At 47.8% G+C, this 18,580-nt stretch overlaps 1 protein-coding gene across 1 annotated transcript in view; it reads left to right on the top strand.

Moving 5' to 3' along the window:
• DIS3L2 (DIS3 like 3'-5' exoribonuclease 2) overlaps positions 1-18,580 on the top strand; it is a 191,910-nt gene that overhangs the window by 116,825 nt on the left and 56,505 nt on the right. Inside the window, exons 13-14 of the mRNA XM_084267510.1 lie at positions 6,257-6,364; positions 10,939-11,172. Coding sequence (XP_084123636.1) covers positions 6,257-6,364; positions 10,939-11,172 — 342 coding nt within the window. The remainder of the gene's footprint in view (positions 1-6,256; positions 6,365-10,938; positions 11,173-18,580) is intronic.

The following is an 18,580-nucleotide window of genomic DNA, read 5'->3' on the forward strand; positions in this document are numbered from 1 at the left end:
CTGCAGGGCAGCAAAGCTGCAGTCCAGGAAGATGTTGTAGCAGTATTTCCAAGTCATAAAATACTGTTCGAAGGCATGTGATTTCTTTCTTTTGTTTTTTTAAGGGAGAAGCAAGCATTCTCCCTGGAAATCTTGTTCATTCAAGAGCTAATTGAGTTTACTTTCAAAGTGCTTTCCCCCCACCAGCACTAGTAATGAGTGGGGTGTGTGATGCCAACATTGTTATCTACTGCCTGTAATTTCAATCGCTCCTCAACTACCCTTGCCCATCAGTCAGGATTAGTGTTTTATCCACACTTCTGCCCTGCATAAAATGTATTTTGGAAGCACAAACTAGGTTAGATGGTGGATGGTCAATATTTTAATTGCAAGAGATGAAAAGGAGGGGAGGGGGGTGAGCAAAGGAAAGCAGCCAGGCTGTCTGAAACAAGATGGTAGCATGACTCTTGTAGAAAGTATGCTTTCCTTTGATGGAACTGTTTCCTAAGACAGCTGTGATTCTGCTAGAGGTTAGCACCATGCTAATCCTCCCAGAGAAGTTAAATAAAGCCACATATTTAATTTGCCTGAACCATGTATCCAGAAGGGCAGTTATTGTGTAATTGCTAGCAGTCTATTTAATAAAAGTCAAAAGTATTTGAAATAAGAGTGTATCGGGTGTTAAGAAGCAAGAAAACCTAAACAGTTTCCTCTTTTTTGGCACATCCCACGGTGTTATTTTAGGTGTGAAGCAGCTCGAGTGAGAGGTCAGCTGTAAATCCCTATAATATTTTATCGGCCCTATTTTATACTGGAGATCAAAGATTGGAACTGTAAGCCTATCTTCACACCGAGTCCAAGGACTTCGAGACATTCACTTTTGACACCAGCAGGTTGTCAGGGTGTTGATATTTTGATAATCTCAGGCTGAGTAACAGAGTTGCTCGAAATCTGAATTCATGGAAGTGTTGATACAAGCCTTGAGCAGAAATCTTGGCTCATAAACAAATTGCCTACTTCCTTTCAGTGTCTTTTGGTGTGTAAGCAAAGAAGCTTGCTGAGCCCACCCCACCGTGGGACCTTGGTGTCCTCCTCCCAGCTCTGGAGAGCAGCTGATGGAAACTCTCAGTTAATACAGTTCCTCCTTGTTGGACTGGTGGTGGGAGAAGGGCTCACCCCGGGTGTCAGTGGTGGTTGTAACCAACTGAACCAAGCCAGAGCTGGCAGCCTGTCATGGTTTAGCCCCAGCCGGCAGCTGAGCACCATGCCGGGGTGTCAAGCAAAGCGCCAGCAGAAGGGGGTTGTTGGAAGGGTGCAAAGCTGTCCATGCAACTTTGGGAAAATAGGAAGTTTTCCTAACCAGGGTTTGTTCCCTTTTCCCTTTGGTTAATTGATGGATTTTCCCTGTACATTCCTTGAAAAGCTGCAAGTCCATTGATGGGAGCTGCCCTGGCTACCCGGCTCTGAACCTGGCCAGTGAGTCAGTCCTGGATGAGCAGATGTTTCTGATTTTAAAGTGAACGGGGAGTTTTATCATCCCAATATGGATGTGCTCCCTCCCACTGCCCGGCTCCCTAGGAACAAGTCTGAGGCTGGAAACTTGCATTTGGTTTCTGGAAGCACTTTATTAGCCAAAGAGGCAAACCAGAAGAAAACCAAGGCCTTTGACAAGCAAGAGGTTAGATCTTCCACGTCCAAAGTGATTCCACCATTCAGAGGAGCCAGCTGCTAAGCACCGTGGCCAGCCACAGTTACAGATCCCCATGTTTTATAACCCCAAGGACAATCATACACAGGAAACCCCCTAGGCCCAGTGTGAGCTTCTCCTTGGCTTTCCCTTGCTGGCCGCTGCTCCGGGTGGCTGCCCGCGGGGATGCCTGGTAGTGGAGGGAGGGGGCTGCTGGGCAGTGCTGGAGATTTTGCCTGGGGATTGGACCCGATGATCTCTCGAGGTCCCTTCCAACCCCTATGATTCTGTGATTCTGTGTGACTTGGAAATAGGGAGGGAGAAATTCTCTTTTCTGTAGCTTGATTTGAAATGCAGGCCCACAGCTGTGAGTGTTGTGGATAGCAGCCTCTCACTCAAAGTGCCCTTTCCAGAATCTCCTGGGCCCTGCTGGGTTTGTGGGGAGAGACGATGTCTTTTATTAGTCTGACTGATAGAGAGGGATGAAAAGCAGGCAAGCTCTCTCCACCCGAGCCTTTCTCCACCCCTCGTTTCTATCATACATTCATTAGGAAAGATTTCCTGAGGGCTGTAGGTCCTTTTTTTTTTTTTTTTCATTGTGAAAGTTTTTCTCTGGCCCCGCTGGATCTTTCCAACTGCATTTCTAGATTCAATTACGTTTATACACCCCTCTGTTCCACCTGTATGATCCCTGTATGTTGGGGTTTAGCCCCAGCTGGCAGCTTAGCCCCGGGCAGCCGCTCACTCATGCCTCCCCCCCAGCAGGATGGAAGGGTAAAAGTGAGAACTTGTGGGTTGAAATAAAAGCAGTTTAATAGGTAAAGCAAAAGCTGCACACGCCAGCAAAGACAAGGAATTCCTTCCCTGCTTCCCATGGGCAGGGCGGGTTCAGCCGTGTCCAGCAAAGCAGGGCTCCGCCACGCTGACAGTGACTCGGAAAGACAAACGCCATCACTCCCAACATCCCCCTCTTCCTCCTTCCCCAGCTTTACACACTGAGTGTGATGCCATACAGTATGGAATATCCCTTTAAACATTGGGGTCAGCTGTCCTGGCTGTGTCCCCTCCAACTCCTTGTGCACCCCCAGCCTGCTGCTGGTGGGGTGGGGTGAGGAGCAGCAGAGGCCTTGGCTCTGTGTGAGCGCTGCTCAGCAGGAATGAAAACGTCTCTGTGTCACCAACGCTGCTCTCAGCACAAACCCAAAGCCCAGCCCCATACCAGCTGCTGTGGAGAGAAGGAGCTCTGCCCAGCCAAAGCCAGCGTGCTGTATAAGTTCAGGTGACTTTATTCCCACCTGCAGTAAAATCAAGCTGAATGATGCGATCCCCAGCATAGGCAAATCTTTAGCAATTTGCTGAGGAAGCTGCTCCATGCTGGAGGTGATGTCCCTCGGCAGTGTTTCAGCTAGCCGGATTTCTGTGTGCCGTGGCACTCACTGCAGGGCAGCTGGCAGACGCTGCTGTCTCTTGGCAGACAGTCACGGGAAGGGCAAAGTGTTTAAAAGATGCTGGGCAACCTCTGGATTATTTGAGGCGACGCTATGCAACCCTGATATTTTGCAAATCTGGACATTAAAGAAGTACTTAGGGAAATCTCCTTTCATCCTGCGTCTCCTTCAGAAAGGGATGGAGATAATCCTATTGCAAACGTTCCTCCTGGTCAGCCCCTGGGATAACTCCCAAAACATCTCACTCTCCAAGTGTGACACAATTGTGGCACCTTTGTATGTTAAATGCTGGGCTTGCAACTGCTAAGAATCCTTTCAGCCCGTGACCGTATCGTGTTAAGGAAAAAAGGACAAGTGTATTTATAACCTAAACTTCTGTGCTTTGTGCCAGTGGGTTTATTATCCGTTAGAGTGCAAAGAGGAATCGGGATGTTAAAGCAGAGGGAGGCAGTTAGCCAAGGCTGTCATGGTGCTGAAAACAGGTTTCTTCTTTTAATTCAGTGAGGTAGATAAAATTGAAATACCTTCAACACAAGGTCACATTGTCTTATGGTCTGTATGTATTTCTGAGCCTGGGATGAAGTTGGTTGAGTTCTTGCTCTGCTGTGAAGCTTCCTCCACAGGCTGGGTTAAGTTACTTTGCCTGAAGTTTCTCTCCTGTAAAGCAAGGGTAACGTGTGTTGATGCTTCCCTGTTTAACAGTAGGTTTGCTACAGCTAATTGCTTGGTGAGAGTTTAGTGCTGTAATTATAATCTGAGTGAAAGCTTTGCTTGTGTTTCACATCATTGAAAGCCCTTCCATAGAATTATAGCCTCTCGAATCGGATATTAATCCTGCTCAAGTACACTTAAAGCGAGTATCCTGTTGTTTTGTCTGGGCCATTCTTCCTGGATGGGCTTTCATGTTTCACACAGGCATTTTTCTAGCAGACTGGTACTGCTTCAGGAGATGGGAAGGGAAAGAGGATGTGCAAAGGCGGAGAGATATGCAGTAAGCACAGGCACAGACCATTATCAGGTAATCAATCGCAGAAGGGGGCAGAGAGAGAAAAGCCAGTAACTGCAGCTTTTAATTTGCGTGGAAAAGGGCATGGGAGCTGTTATTAAATTACCAGTGCTTTGTTCACTCTGACCCAAACCTCGGGGTCTCACAGGGCGGTCTGAGGCAGGCAGGGATTTCCGATAGTCTCTAAAAGCTATTTTCTCTCCTTTCTGCTCTGGGTTGGCACCGCTCATGCTAAATTTACAACCCTGCGGTGCGGGTCCTTCCAGGCAGCATGGCAGAGCTCACGTACTGGACCTGTGAGTTATGAATGTACCGGTATTGTTAATGTACTGCTCACAAAGGGAATAACAGAGCTGACGGCCTTTGTGTTGCGGGAAACAGCTTATCATGATCTGCGCCCTTGTGACCTTCCAGTTGAACCAGTGCTGCTGATTCATGTTGCAAGCGACTCCTTGACGGTCAGAGACCGCACAGTTAACCTTTTGGCGTTAATATGCGCTGCAATTAGAATGGATTTATAGCCATCGCCTGGTGCCAAACCACAAATGTGATTAAATGTTTTACGAGCCTGTCCCTCAAAGCAGAAGGTAAATAAGAAGTGTGTATGCTTGAGGCACACATGAGACTTCCCCTTCCATACTGTTTTGAAGAACAGTTGTTTCCCTGGCTGCCAGGTAGAAAGTCTTGTCTCGGAAATCATCAAATCAGTGTCAAATCATTAAATCGGTGTCGATTCGGAGTTTGGGAGAGCAGGGTTTGCATGCTGCTGGTCCTGGACTTAGAGGGTGGTGCAGCAGAGCAATAAAAATGGAAACCAAGTTAAATAGCTAACATACTTTATGGCTACCAAGTAGAGCATTTCTATGTTTTTCTGGGATACACCAGCCCACACTGCCACGCAGAATAAACCAGGAGAGGAACGTGGTTCTCCTTTGAGGGCAGTTACTGCTTCTTCACAAAAGTAAATAATGGGAAGGGAAATAAGAATGTGAAACTCTAGTAATTAGGTTTGCTTCGTTAAACAGCTGCTAAATATTATCTTCACTGCAGATTTCACCTGGAAAATAATTCAGGGGTGGTAGAAACATTTGGAGCTGCTCAGATTTGCTCTAGTGTGAGTGAATATGCTCCAAAGCTTTTGCTTTGTTGCTGTAGTCAGGTGAGTAATTTGTGGTTTGGTAATTCGGTGTTCAGCAGCAGAAATATTGATTAGTTGTAAGGAATTAACACAGGTTTAAAAAAAAAAAAAAAAGCCCTGCCAGAATTTCCTACTGGCTGACATTTTTCTGCAAACAGAGTTGAGTTTAGTAAAATAGTAATTTTTCTCTCTGTTTGTAAACACTGTTCAACAGTCACCAAACAGATGTTCGTGTTTATCTCACCAACATCTACATGGGCCTGGCTGTGCTGCAAAGCGTGGCTCAGTCTTTATTAAAGCCATGCACTGCTCCTGCAATGCATGGGAGAAGTTTCCTCTGGGCTTTGCGGGGAGCAGACTTGCAGTACTTCCCTGGTTAGAGAGTCTTCAGTGGAAAGCAGGAAACAGTTCCCAAATCCAAGCTTTTCAGCTCCTGACTGCCAGGACCATGTTTCTTCAATGTCAAGTTTCCTGATGTGCTGAGCCTTCCTCATTCTTCCCTGTGTCAAAATGGCAATGGGAAAGAAATGGAAAACAGACCAAAACTGGTCACCTTAAAAGCTGCAGAGTGAAGTGTTTGCATAACTGAGGATGCAGGATGCAGGGTACTCCAGGGTGGTTACTGCATTCCTGTAACCATCGCTGGGTTACAGTGCTGGGAATGATTCCCAGGTTGGAGACTTGACAGCTCCCTCTGGTCTCATTGAGGGATGGGGCTGATGTGTGTGTCGGTGGCCTTAGCTGTGTCTCACTTCCTCTCATTTCGCAGGGTTTGGGTTATTACTCATTCCATGCCAGCATGCTGTTCCCCATGTGACGTAGCTCTGTCATGGGTGATGCATCCCAGAGCTGTGACGTAGCCATGGAGAATGTGAGCCCGAAGGTTTAATGCATTTTGTCCTTTTGTGCATTGTTGAGCCTGTCTCTTACCAACCGGTCAGGGAAGCTTGGCCACAGACAGGTCCCTGCTAAAAGCCTGTATCTTTCCTCTCTTCCAGGTGATCCCGATGCTTCCCAGGCTGCTCTGTGAGGAGTTGTGCAGTCTCAATCCCATGCAAGATAGGTTGACTTTCTCTGTGATGTGGAAGGTGACTCCAGAAGGCAAGGTACCTCAAGTAGCAGGCACTCATCCTGCTTTGGACTAGATGATCTTTTGAGGTCCCTTCCAACCCCTAACATTCTGTAACTCTGTAATCAGTCCCCCCTCGGTGGCCAGCCCCAACTCTTCCAGACAGGGTGGTACAAACGCCATCCCCTGACACACAGGCGCACAGCAAAGGACATGTCGGTGAACAATACTGGAGGGTGTAGGACTGTCCCTGTATCTTGTCTTACTGATGTGATACCATGGGAGCTTCCAATTGGGATAATCTCACAGCATGGTGAGGAAAGGAAGAATATCTCAGGAACAGAGAATTTCCTGCTCCTTGCCAGGTCACCCACCCATTTTAATGTCTTACCTCCAGCAGCAATCCAAGGCTAATGCTTTGGGTGGCACAAGATGTTCCCCCCCCCCCCGCCCCGGTTCCAGCCCTGCCTGTGCAATGCAGAGGATGTGGAAAGTATCCCTTTGTGGCCTCCCTGGTAAACAGACTATTTCATTCTTATTCAGAGCCACAAATTACATCGATTCAAATAAAGCGTGATAGCTCTTCAGCAAGGGCACAGCTCCATCCTCTGCATGTCTTATTTCCAGGGAGCAGTTGTGGAAGTTGCCTATCAGTGCTGCAAGCTGCCTTCAGCTGTCTCCCAGCTCTCCCCAGGTCTCCATTTCTCTCCTCCCACATGCTTTATAACCGTAGCAATCTCCATTTTGGCCATCACAGGGTCCCCATGCTAATCGGGGAGGGGTAAAGCCTGCCCCTACCAGAGGACTCTCTGATCTATGCAACATACGCTTTCCATACCCAGAAATACTCCTTTCCTTTCCTGCACTCTCCGTGCAGGGTATTCCTTATGCCAGTTTAGTAGCTTTCCACAAAGATTAACTTTACTTCCTAATGATGATCCATGCCTCTCCTGAGGATATTGAATCTTGTGTTGCGCTGTGGTGAGGTGTAGCTGCAGCCTGACACCTGCATTTCTCCAGCCAGTCCTGGCTCTGGCACCAAGGTGGCTTTTATTTGGTCGCTGTGACAAGCGTTTGACTTCCTGTAGCGACAGCACCATTACTCATGAGGCCTTCTAATAGTAGCTACTTGGCGGGCCTTTTATTGACTGAGTGGTCTTTGAACAGCTAATGGTCAAGTCTTGATTAAAATAAGCTTTTAATTAAATCTTGTCTCTTGTCCCCTGCAATATATTCGTTACTTGCTTTTCAGACAGTGTTCAGCCCTGTCTGACCAGCAGGAAAATGGAGCTGTGGCATCTGCCTCGCTCATCAGCTGAGAGCTGATCTCTGATGGAGCCCAGTCTGGGCCATGGCCATGCTGTCCCTCAGAGAGCAGTAGCACTGCAATCTCCTCAGACTGGTTTCTCCTAGGAGGCTTTTCAGGACAGCACCCTTAGTCACTTGATTTGAATATCAGGTGAAGACCTTGGCTAGTGGTGGAGAGTCCTGAAGACACTGACACTGGGGACAGGACATTCCTCAGCGAGGGACCCATGAGGCTGAAGAGCCCTTGGTTGCACCCCATGTGCACAGCAGTGTCAGAGCCTTGAGCCTGCAGAGCAGAGCTCACAGCACAGCTGGAGGTGTGAGCTGCGCTGAGCTGCTGCTACTGTTCCAAAGCACATCTCCCAAGGAAAACCCACACAGATTCCTCCTTTGTGACCATTGACAGGTCGTTGGGGTTTTTAATTCTTGTTTCTTTTAGAACAGTAATGCCAGGCTCAGCCCTTTCTGGGAGACAGGAACTTTCTTGTTTCAGCTGCTTTTGGGTTCTGGAGGTTTTATCTTCTAGTTTTCCATAAGCGAAACAAAATGTTGCCTGAGGAGCACTCCACATAGCTCCATGGACTCCAGTGGGATAGCATGACATGATGTATCCGAGAGGACTTTCCAAGGGCAGAGGCGTTGCCCATATTGTTGCATCTGTGCTGTTCTTCAGAAGCAGAGCTGGGCGTTTATAGGAACAACGCGGCACGTTCGTGTTGGGATGCAGTCAACAGAAAGATATTTGAAAACAAGCGATGCAACTCTCCTTTTAAAGTTATTCCTGCTGGTTTGAAGCACAGCCCTGCTTGTTCCTTCTTCCAGTGAGGAAGAGAAATTGCTTCAGTGTGAAGCAACCTACACAAACAATGTGTCTTCCAGGCTCAGAACTGTTGTCATCAGCCAGGACGTGACATGGACACTTCCTTGTGCAGAGAAATTCTTCAACCTCCTGCACAGCGATGTCACACCCTCAGGGAGACCTGTACCACTGGGGACTGACCTGACTGGGAGGGTTTCAGCTGAGCCACGTTGCCTGCCATCACAAAATGTGCTGGGCACTGCAGCTTTTTCTCAAAAGCAGCCAGAGCTGGGGGAAGCCTTAACATAACCCTAAAAATGTCTCAGATTGGTACTCTGCCTGGAGTCTGGGTGCACCAGGTTTGCTGTGCTGGGGGAGATCTTACAGACGTGTCTTTGTGGGCTGCTTGTAATCTCTGAGTCCCAGCTCACATCCCCCAAATGTTCCTCCTCCAAACTGCTTTCCTGTCCATCAGGCACTGGTACGTGGGCCAGCCGGCCTTTAGCAGCTTTCCCCACAGAAAAAGGAACTTGCCTGTTCCTCTGGTGGGGTTTCCAAACCAGGGATGCAAGGCTGTAGTTACCCTCGGTCTGCTTGGATGGCTGCTGAAGGCAGAGATGAAGGGCATTTCCAGGAAATATTTGGACAGTGGGTAGAGTTAAGTTTGCTTGCTGCAGCAAGGCTGAGTCTGGCAGCTCTGCTTTTACACACAGGGTTTACACTGAAATAGAAGTAGTGTCTGAAAATGTTTGAATGGCAAGATGGAAGAGCTGCCTTTTGCAAACAGAAGGTCTGTAGAAGTGGTCAGCTGAAGTGGAGGCTGCTCAGCCTTTCTCCCAGGTCATCTCAACATGGAACAACACTGTTTTGGTGCCTGAGAATCATCCATGCCTTCCTGAAGTCTGACATGTCTCTATTGCTAACCAGCTAATAGTCTTCATCTTACTAGAAGTGGATCATTTAAAGAGCAGTGGAGCCTCTTCCACACCAGACATCATGCATGCTTATTATCAGAAAGGTTTTTCTGAGTCCAGTGGGTTTCATCAGATGTCAGTGACCCACAGGATGCGGGTGCCCCATCACCACAAGCAGCTGGACCACATCTAACAGGATGCAGCAGAGCACAGAGCAGGTGCAGCCAGCACTTTTGCAGCATCTCTGTCCAGCTTTATGTCTTTCTCTTCCTGTCTTTCTTCTTGACATAGAGAAAGGGGCACACAGAATAACCATGGGGGTCAGAGGACTTTCCATTGCAAGGCATCACTTCCTGCATTTCAGCTATAAGGACAATTTCTCCTTAGAAATGGGCTTAAATGCCTTGCAACTTTCAGAGCTCTGAGCCGCTGAATTCTACTACATATATGTCTGGTGGGGCACAGAGGAGGGTGTCAGCAGAGGTATTTTAGGGATCAGTCTCCTCCTGTTAACAGGGTTTGCCTTTGTGAAGCAATGTCCTTGATGAGTGTCTTTGAGAGACCCAGCTGTTCTTCCTGGACACTGTCACTTGCAGAATTTACCTTGTCCTGTTGTGCTGATGAAGGTGTAAGGTGGGACTGGCAGCTAAAGCAGAATTTCAATTCTCCATTCATTCTCTGAGCACTTGTGCTCTGAATGGTTTATCAGAGGCTACGTCCGTCTCCAGAGCCCTCATGCCAATGCTCTTGACTTCTCTGAAGAGCCTTCTGCCCTTTGTCCCTCTGTGCTTTCTTGCTGGCTCAATGAGCTTTTGGATTCTCCTATAGATCTCAGCTGATCTATATATTTCCTTTCTGCTTTAAGAAATAATTCTTAATTGCTACTTCTACATTGGTATTCTGTTATGGACTTTAAAATGGGAGTGGCTTCTGTTTAAAAATAAAATTATTTTATAGACAGTTTCTGGATTATTTTCCTCTAGATTCGAATATGGTTTGCAAGCTCAGAAAGATTCCTGGCTTGAGTTTGGGTCTAGGACCATAGGCATGATGAGAGGAACAAGGGGCCATCTCTCCTCCAGACCCACCAAAGTCCTAGTCAGGTACTTCACAAGTGCTAGGCAGACACTGGGGTCCCTGCAGTACTCCTGAAAATGGAGTGTTTTAGGGCCAGCCCCCAGCATCCTGCCCTAAGAGGTGGGATGCAGTCTGCTGTGTTTCAGATGCACACATGCAAAGAAGGATCTCTTGTCTGCCTATTGCCATCCCTGCTCCTGGTTACCTTTGAGTCAACTGATTTCAACTCCCAGCTGGGCTGTAGCTCTTACAAGCTGTATGAAAGAGGGAAATCAGATAAAGGAGGAGAGGCCAAGGCATTTCCTATACAATGGAAAGACTTTATGATGCACATGTGCATTATTAGACACTGGAGAAAGCCTTCTGGTGGCCTCAGTATGAGAAGATCTTCACTTGAAGTTCAGTCAGTGATGAGATCTAGTGTCATTTCTTTCAGTGTTTGTACCACTTCCTGAGCTTTTGTGCACTGGAAGAATAAGCCCTCAGGTCTATTTGTGCTTTCCAATCTTGCAGATCCTTGATGAATGGTTTGGGCGGACGGTCATCTGCTCCTGTGTGAAGCTAAGCTACGACCATGCCCAGGGTATGATTGAAAACCCCGGGAAGGTGTTTTCACCTGAAGAACTTCCTCCTGTCTCCCCTCAGCACTCAGTAGCCGAGATCCATCAAGCTGTGCTGAACCTGCATCGAATCGCCCAGCACCTCCGCAAGCAGCGCTTCATCGATGGTGCTCTGCGCTTAGACCAGGTGGGTAAACCCAGCCCCTCTAAGGGTCTCCTGCCTCAGCAAAGCAATTGCACCTTGTGCTCCCTGAGGATCTCCTGGTCAGTCTAAAATCTCCAAGGGAAAAGGCAGATTTGTGTGCTGGTGTCTTCTTAAAAGCAGCATCGAATTATGTACCAAAAGCAGTAAGTAAAAAGTAGGGTGAAAAGAAAAACCTTGGGTTTTTGAGGAATTCTCTGTCTTCCAACGTTTTTCGAAACCTAAAACCTTGGTGGGCTGGGTAAGTAACTTAATGAAACCAATCATGATGCTGTCATTCACTGTCAGGCAGCTCAGATATCCTTAGTGCTCATTGCGCTGGGAAAGGCTCATCCTCTGCATTTATTTCCATGCTTGCAATACTCAGGTTTTCCACAGCTCTCATAGCACTTCTCCAGGCAGGGAAAATGCCTAAATGTTGTCTAAGCTAATGCTTGTAACGGTGGGTGTGTTTCAGAGACAGAAACACTGGTGAGGAGGTTTTCTGTGTGGGGTGATTTAAATAATCTCGTATCAGTTGTGACACGTGTCACTGCTGTTTTACAAATAGATCCGGATATTTTCGACTATCACAGCAAAAACACTTCTGTGTTTGAGGTTCAGCTGCTCTGAGGTGGCTTCTGACAGTTTTTGTAGGAGGTTCCAGTAATTGATAGAACCCAGAGGCCTTCCTGAGCAGCAGAAAAAATAATCTCTTAATATAAGGAAGCTCTATTGTTTCAGTTTGCAAAACGAGCGTGAGTCAGCGTAGGGACAGTGCTGTGAAATAAGCTAAACGTACCGAGGCGCGTAACGGGGCTATTGTAAGAGGGGTGTTGTAACCCTGCCGTTTTACACGGCGTTGTGGTGTTGCAGGGAAGTCTAATTTTAGAGGAGCCATTGCAGAGCAACAAGTGTCGGTCATCTGCAACCTTTCCCAACAGAGTATGTGGCTCAATCTGGCCCAGCTGTCAGGAGAAGGCAACGTTCTGTTCCCCTTCTCTGAGGTAGATGGGGTGGGACATCTGTATCTTGAATTTCAGCAGAGGAGGTTGGGGTTATATGTTAGAATACAGTTTCTGGTGTCTAAGGCTGTCTTGCCTAAATTTGTTGCAGGGGGACTTAGAGGACTGCTTGGGCACACACAAGTGAGCCTGGAGCAAGGGCATTTTCTCAAGGTCCCTGCTTGCTCAAATGAAGTAATAATTCCCACAATTGTATTCAGATAACTTGGGGAATCAGCCTTCCCGCTGAGGTTTGCTGTACAGTGGCTAATAAGCTGGGGCTTTGCTCCCAAGCACACTCTGAATGCTAGAGAAACAAAAAAGAAAGCAGTCTTTGCACATGAAGTGCTGGCTAGAAAGCCTTGGAGATGTCTGGGTCGGAACGACAGTCTGCAGGGGACCGGGAGCTGTGGCCCAGAAAGGTGACCACCTGCATTCCACAAGGCAGTGTAGGGCTGAGCAGTCCCCACACGTGCCTGAGCTGAGTGCCAGTTATTGAACCAACCTCAAACAGTTGTGACATTTTCAATGGGAGGACTCGGCCAGGGCAGCGTCCTGTTCCAGGGATGCCCTGTAAAAGTTCAGTGGCGGTTTGTTTTGCTCTGTGCTGTTACAGAGGAGCTGTTAAAGAGAACGTATTGGAGCATCGTTTGTGAGGTCAGGGTTAAAAGCCACTACTAAGGGCTGATTCCTACTCAGCCGAGTTCCTGATCGATGCAATAAACTGAATTGTATCTCACAAGTGGCATTTTATGGTGAACCCTGGCAAGAGAATCAGAGAGAAAGTAACGGTCTGTGAGAAGGAAGGGTGTTGTAGTTCAAGGGACACCTTCACCATACTTACTCTTTCCAAATACTACCTTGATAGTTACGTTCTGATGAGCTACTGCTTCCCCAGTGCATGAAGAAAGCAGTTACTGTGAGGCCTGAGTAAGAACAGTATGTGAGGGAGGGGTGGGGGGACCTGGCCTGCGGTGTATGGCTGCACAAAGCAACCTCCAGCCTTTCCTAGAAGGAGAGGAGTCCCTCTGCCTTTGCTCCCCCCGAATTCCCATGGACACAGTTGTGTTTGGGGTCCGGCCTCCAGCCCTGAGCGAGCAAGGGAGGGTGGGTCGAAATGGGAAACACACCTTTCTAATCGCTAGACCTCTCACTGATTTCCTGGTGAGTAATGTAAATCCCGAACAATGGAAGACAAACTCCAGCAGGAAACGAGGGGCAATGAATTATCAGATTCCAAATAAATATGTGAGCAAAGGAAATGATCATCTCATGGTCTTACGGGAGGGGGTGGCTGGTCATAGATGACTCCTGTACTTTTTTTTCCAAGGGATGTGGGCCCTCTTCCTATACGTTCCCTTCTGTTGGAGAGGTTCTACTTTGGGGTCATGCCTGATGAAAGAGTGATGACTTTTTGCCTACTCCCACCCTGCTGTTCTTCAGTGTGACGTGCTCTGGTGCTTTCCGTTGGCACTAAGAAAATCATTGGTGGAAGAATCTCCCGCAGGCTGTGGTGGCCTTGGGCTGGTGCTCTCCCTGCGTGCCTCAGTTTCCTTTCTGGAATGGTATTGATCTCCCTTGCAGTATCAGTATCATTTTGGATTTATTCCTAGAAACTAAGAACATCTCTCACATGAAGCCTTTCATGGGTGTATCTTTATAATAGCAGAAGTGCTGGCTGGTGTGGGAACCCTGTGTGCCTGACCAGGGTGGCACCAGTAGGATGCAGCAGTGTCAGGCTGGCTGTGCTGTGGTGAGGGGAGTGTTTCCTGTTCGAATGTCGCTGCTGAATTCCTGTGACCTGTTCTGAGAGCAGGATCTGTTTTGGCAGTAATTTTAAAAGCAGAAATATCTGTAGCTCTCAGTGGCTGAAGATTTTAAAGGTCTTTGTAATACTTTGGGAGTTACAGATCTGGGTCACAAAGACCTTGAGACAAATGCGGCAGGTAATACGTGGTCTCGAAAGCTAAGGATCTGTGGATTGAGTATGACTCTCTCTGAGTCTCTCTGGGGCTGTGTCAGTCTGAATTTCTCAGTTCAGTCCTGGCCATGGTGACCTACATACCTGCCACTCTTTTTCCTCCCAGCTCCTTTCGTGCCTCTGCAGAGGTCTGTAGGGGAATCCTGCTGCATTGGCCCTTGGTTCTGAGGCCCATCTTTGCAACCAGAGCCACACATCTGTCATTCTGTGGGCTCTTGCTGTCCCCACAGGCCCCTTCTGGGGCCTTTTCCCTAGAATATGGTTTCCTGTGCTGCCTGCCAGCTTTCCTAGCTCCAGGAGGCAGCTGAGCTCTGAGTTTGAGAGGTTTAAAGTCTTTGCACCTTCAGCAGCTAAGGAGCTTATGAAACTTTGTCCACACAGACAGAGATTAATGTATTTCTTTTCCTTGTTTGGAGCTGCAGCTTTTAGATGTAAAGGCAAGAAGTGTCTTTGTGGCTTCAACAAAAAATGTTTGGTTATTTACAGTGTTGTCTTCCCCCCACCCTACCCCCTTCCTGCCCAGGTCTGTGAAATGCCACCCCTGTGCTGTCCTCTCACAGCTCTCGGGGCACCCGCAATGTAAACTGGAGCAGGGATCTGACCTGGTTTAAAAACCAAAGTGAGCACAACCCACAACTTTCCTTTTCTTTCCTGGCCAGGTTACTCTGAAGCTGGATCGCTTCCCCAAACCACAGCTTTTAGAAACACCAGCCAGAGAATCAGATAGAAACTTGCTTTCAACAAAAACCATCAAGTTTGCAGAAAAGCTCCTTAGCTCAAGCCTGCCTAGAGGAGACCTGCTGATAAATAGTTCTCCTCTTGGCCTCAGCAGTTTATAAATGAATCACGAGGACAGATGCCTGCAAGAAGACAGGTTAAAAAGGATTTCTGTGCGTATTTAAAATGAGAATACCCCAGGATGCAGATCTGTCTCTATGACAACTGTCTGTGAGCTGAGCAGTGGCTTTTGTTGTGCCAGTGAGTGTGCCTTTGCCAGCCTGCTTACACCTGGGTGCTCAGAGAGTTGGCATTGAGCAGAGCTCGTTGTGAGAACATCCCAAAGTGCGTTTGCATTACACTGGTTAGTGGCATTGAATTATTGGCTGGAATAGCTCCCCTCCTTGTTCTCTGTGCAACAGACACTCCAGCTTTGCTGTTTTTTGTGAGAAGGGAGGGGAGAAAAGGATCAAGATGGCAAAGATGAGAATGTGATGCAGATTTAAGGGTTGAATTGGTGGTGAAATGGTCTCACTTCTGCTTGTTCCCAGCCTGTGTGCCGTGCCACTGTCCTGTCATCTGAGCAAGGGCGGCCTTTCCCTCCAGGTCTTCATTGTTTTGAGTAACTTAAAGAGAGTGAAAACTGTATTGTTGTAGCTCTGTACCACACTGGAGACCTTACCTATGGTCCTATCAACTGCTGCTGGAGCTAAGGAGATAAGTGATCTTTGGAAATAGCTTTGTTTAATTAAGGTTGGTGGGACTTCTGAAATAATAGAGTATTTCTGCTGTGGGAAACAAGCATGGGGAGCCCAGACACCAGAATGTGTGCAGAATGTGAGCTCCCAGCACGCAGGTATGTGGTGTACTGGACATACAAACCAGCTCTGCATAGGTTTTGAAGCTCAGACCTGACTCTGCCTACTTGGTGCAGAGAGTTTTGAGAAGTTGTCTCCAGCCCTTCACACGCAGAAAAGGAGGAGGGAGGAGGACACTGTATGTGTGGGACGTGACATGGGATGTTGGGAAATGCTGTATTTAGTTGTGGCTACTCAGATAGGACAGAAACATATTTTTAGACAGTAGCTCCTCCTAATGCTGTTTAATTGGAAGTCTCAAGAGCCAGAGATTAATTACAATTGCCAATATGAATGACTGCTGGAAATAATTATGGGGAATTGTTTTGTCATGTTTCCTGCTTCGTATCTGGGTAGTAAACATTTAGGTCTTTTCCTCTTCCTGCTATGTGGAAGTAGTAAATGTTTCTACCCCAGTTAAACAGTCATTGTGCGCAGAATACAATATGTTGTGTTGTACTTTGGTTGCCACTCGCCTGAACGTGAGCCAGCAGTGTGCCCAGGTGGCCAAGAAGGCCAATGGCATCCTGGCTTGTATCAGAACAGTGTAGTCAGCAGGACCAGGAAGGTGATCATCCCCCTGTGCTCAGCTCTGGTGAGGCCACCCCTTGAATACTGGGTTCAGTTTTGGGTCCCTCTCTGTAGGAAAGACATCGAGGCCCTGGAGCTTGTCCAGAGAAGGGTATCGAAGTTGGTGAAAGGCCTGGAACACAAGTCTTGCCAGGAGTGGCTGAGAGAGTTGGGACTGTTTAGCCTGGAGAAGAGGAAGTTCAGGGACACCTTCTTGCTCTCAGCTGGTGGTTGTGGTGAGCTGGGGGTCAGCCTCTTCTCACAGATAAGTAGCTATAGGACAAAAGGGAATGGCTGGAAGTTGTGCCAAGGGAGGTTCAGGTTAGAAATGAAGAGAAATTTCTTACCACAAAGAGTGGTTGGGCATTGGAGCAGGTTGCCCAGGGAGGTGTTGGAGTCACCATTCCTTGGGGTGTTCAAGGAGAGGTTGGATGAGGTACCTAGGGACATGGTTTAGTGAGTAACGTAGGTAGTAGGGGGAAGATTGGACTAGATGATCTTGGAGGTCTTTTCAAACTTTAATGTTTCTGGTATATTAATAAAAATCGTGGAAGGCATTTTGAGTTGGAAAAACTGTTTAGATGGGATAGCAAAGGGCTATAATATTCTATAGGCCTCAGTTAACTGAATGTGCCTGTGTCTTCTGTTCTAGCACGATCTGAATTTGTCTTAAAACGCTGCTGGGGCAGGAAGGCCATCCTGGCTTGAGTGCTCCCTGTGTGACACTTAGGTTTTCTAAGCACAGTTGCTGTGCATGCTACCTCTGCACACTCAATGCATGCACCTTGCTAGGGAGGAGTAAATGCCTCTGCCCCAGCCCCTGACTCTTGGCTGGCCCTGCATCTCTCTGGGGAATGCTGCTTTGCTGGGTTTTTGGCTAGTCTCAAAGAGAAGGTCCTGGTGCTCATTGCCTAGGATGGGACATTTGTACCAGATTCATCTCAGAGTTGGTTCCCTCGGGGTAGATGCAGGTGTGTTCCCAGACACTTGCTTTGGTCCAGGAGAAAACCCAAAAGACCTATTTATAAAATCCTGAAAACTGCCATGATACCTCCTGAAAGAGGCCGGTACAGTAGCAGTGTGTAGACGTGGCAGCAGAGGCAGGGTGGGCTGTATGGATGGTGCTGTAAGATAAATGGAAATGCAGACTGACAAGGAGCTTTCACTATTCACTTCCTATCACAATTCCACCATTGTCTGCTCCTTCTCTTTGATGTCTGGTTCAAGAGACATCACTGATACCCAGAATGGGGACAGCAGGTGCTACACGGTCATTATGGGGAGTTGCTTATACTGTGTGATACATAAGGCAGCTGGGGGGATGTTGGGTGTATCTGGAGATTAATTTCCTCTGGGGATTTTGTCTTTTGCACAGCTTCAGTTAATACATCAAAATGAGCATCTCAGGCCGCAGCTTTCTACCGGGCGATACTGCTCTTCCCCGCAGGAGTCATCGAAATGCATTTGCAAAGGTGTGTTAGGGGAGTAGGGATGCTTTTGGAAACGCCGTTCCTAACAGTTCCACAAGGGAACGTGGTACTTTGCAGGCAAATATGAAATCGCATCGTTGTGAGGAGCAGTAACAGCTCAGGTCAGGCAGTTTCCATGCGCACGGGAAGGAAGCGTTGCGGGTCCATGTTATGGAGGGTGTCTGTTGGCTGAGCATCTTTCTGCTGCCATGGAGATATTTTCCCTGCCAGTAGGTTTTTAAAAATTTTTTTGATTAAATTAGGATGTTGAGTGGAATCTAATCTTTTGCCCTGGGTTTTTAATGAAGTCCTCCCAGGGGTGTGAGTAGGATTGATGTCCTCGCACATGTCCCACCGTTCCCCAATCGTTCTTTTAGAGCTGAGCAGCTGTGTCCCAGCAGGAGCAGGTGGTGAAGTGGTCGAGCTGGCTCTGGCGGGAGGGGGGAGTCGGATGCTGGAGCGCAGGGCTCGGCTGTACAGCGTCGTGCTGGGAGCCACTGCAGCCAGATGTCTGGGCAAACGCAGCCAGGAAGGAGCTCCCCACACAGTGGTGCTCTGGCATTAATTTACCATCAGTAACGCAAGAGCGGGTTATGACTTTATTCTTCCTAGAGTAAGTATTCCAACCGCTAGCTCAGATATTCAAGCTCTCCCATCACGTACAGGTGGTTCTCTTCCAAACAAACACAGGTTAACCCTTGATTTTTACTAAATCTGCTGTAGACCTGCGAGCTTGGAAACTTCCTCTTATGCTTTAGCCCAGAAAAGGGCTCTTAAAGCTTTGATTTTGAGATCCTGCCACAGCAATAGCTTCTT

Source organism: Gallinula chloropus, assembly GCF_964237585.1.
Source record: "Gallinula chloropus genome assembly, chromosome: 8".
In the NCBI taxonomy this organism is placed as follows: Eukaryota; Metazoa; Chordata; class Aves; order Gruiformes; family Rallidae; genus Gallinula; species Gallinula chloropus.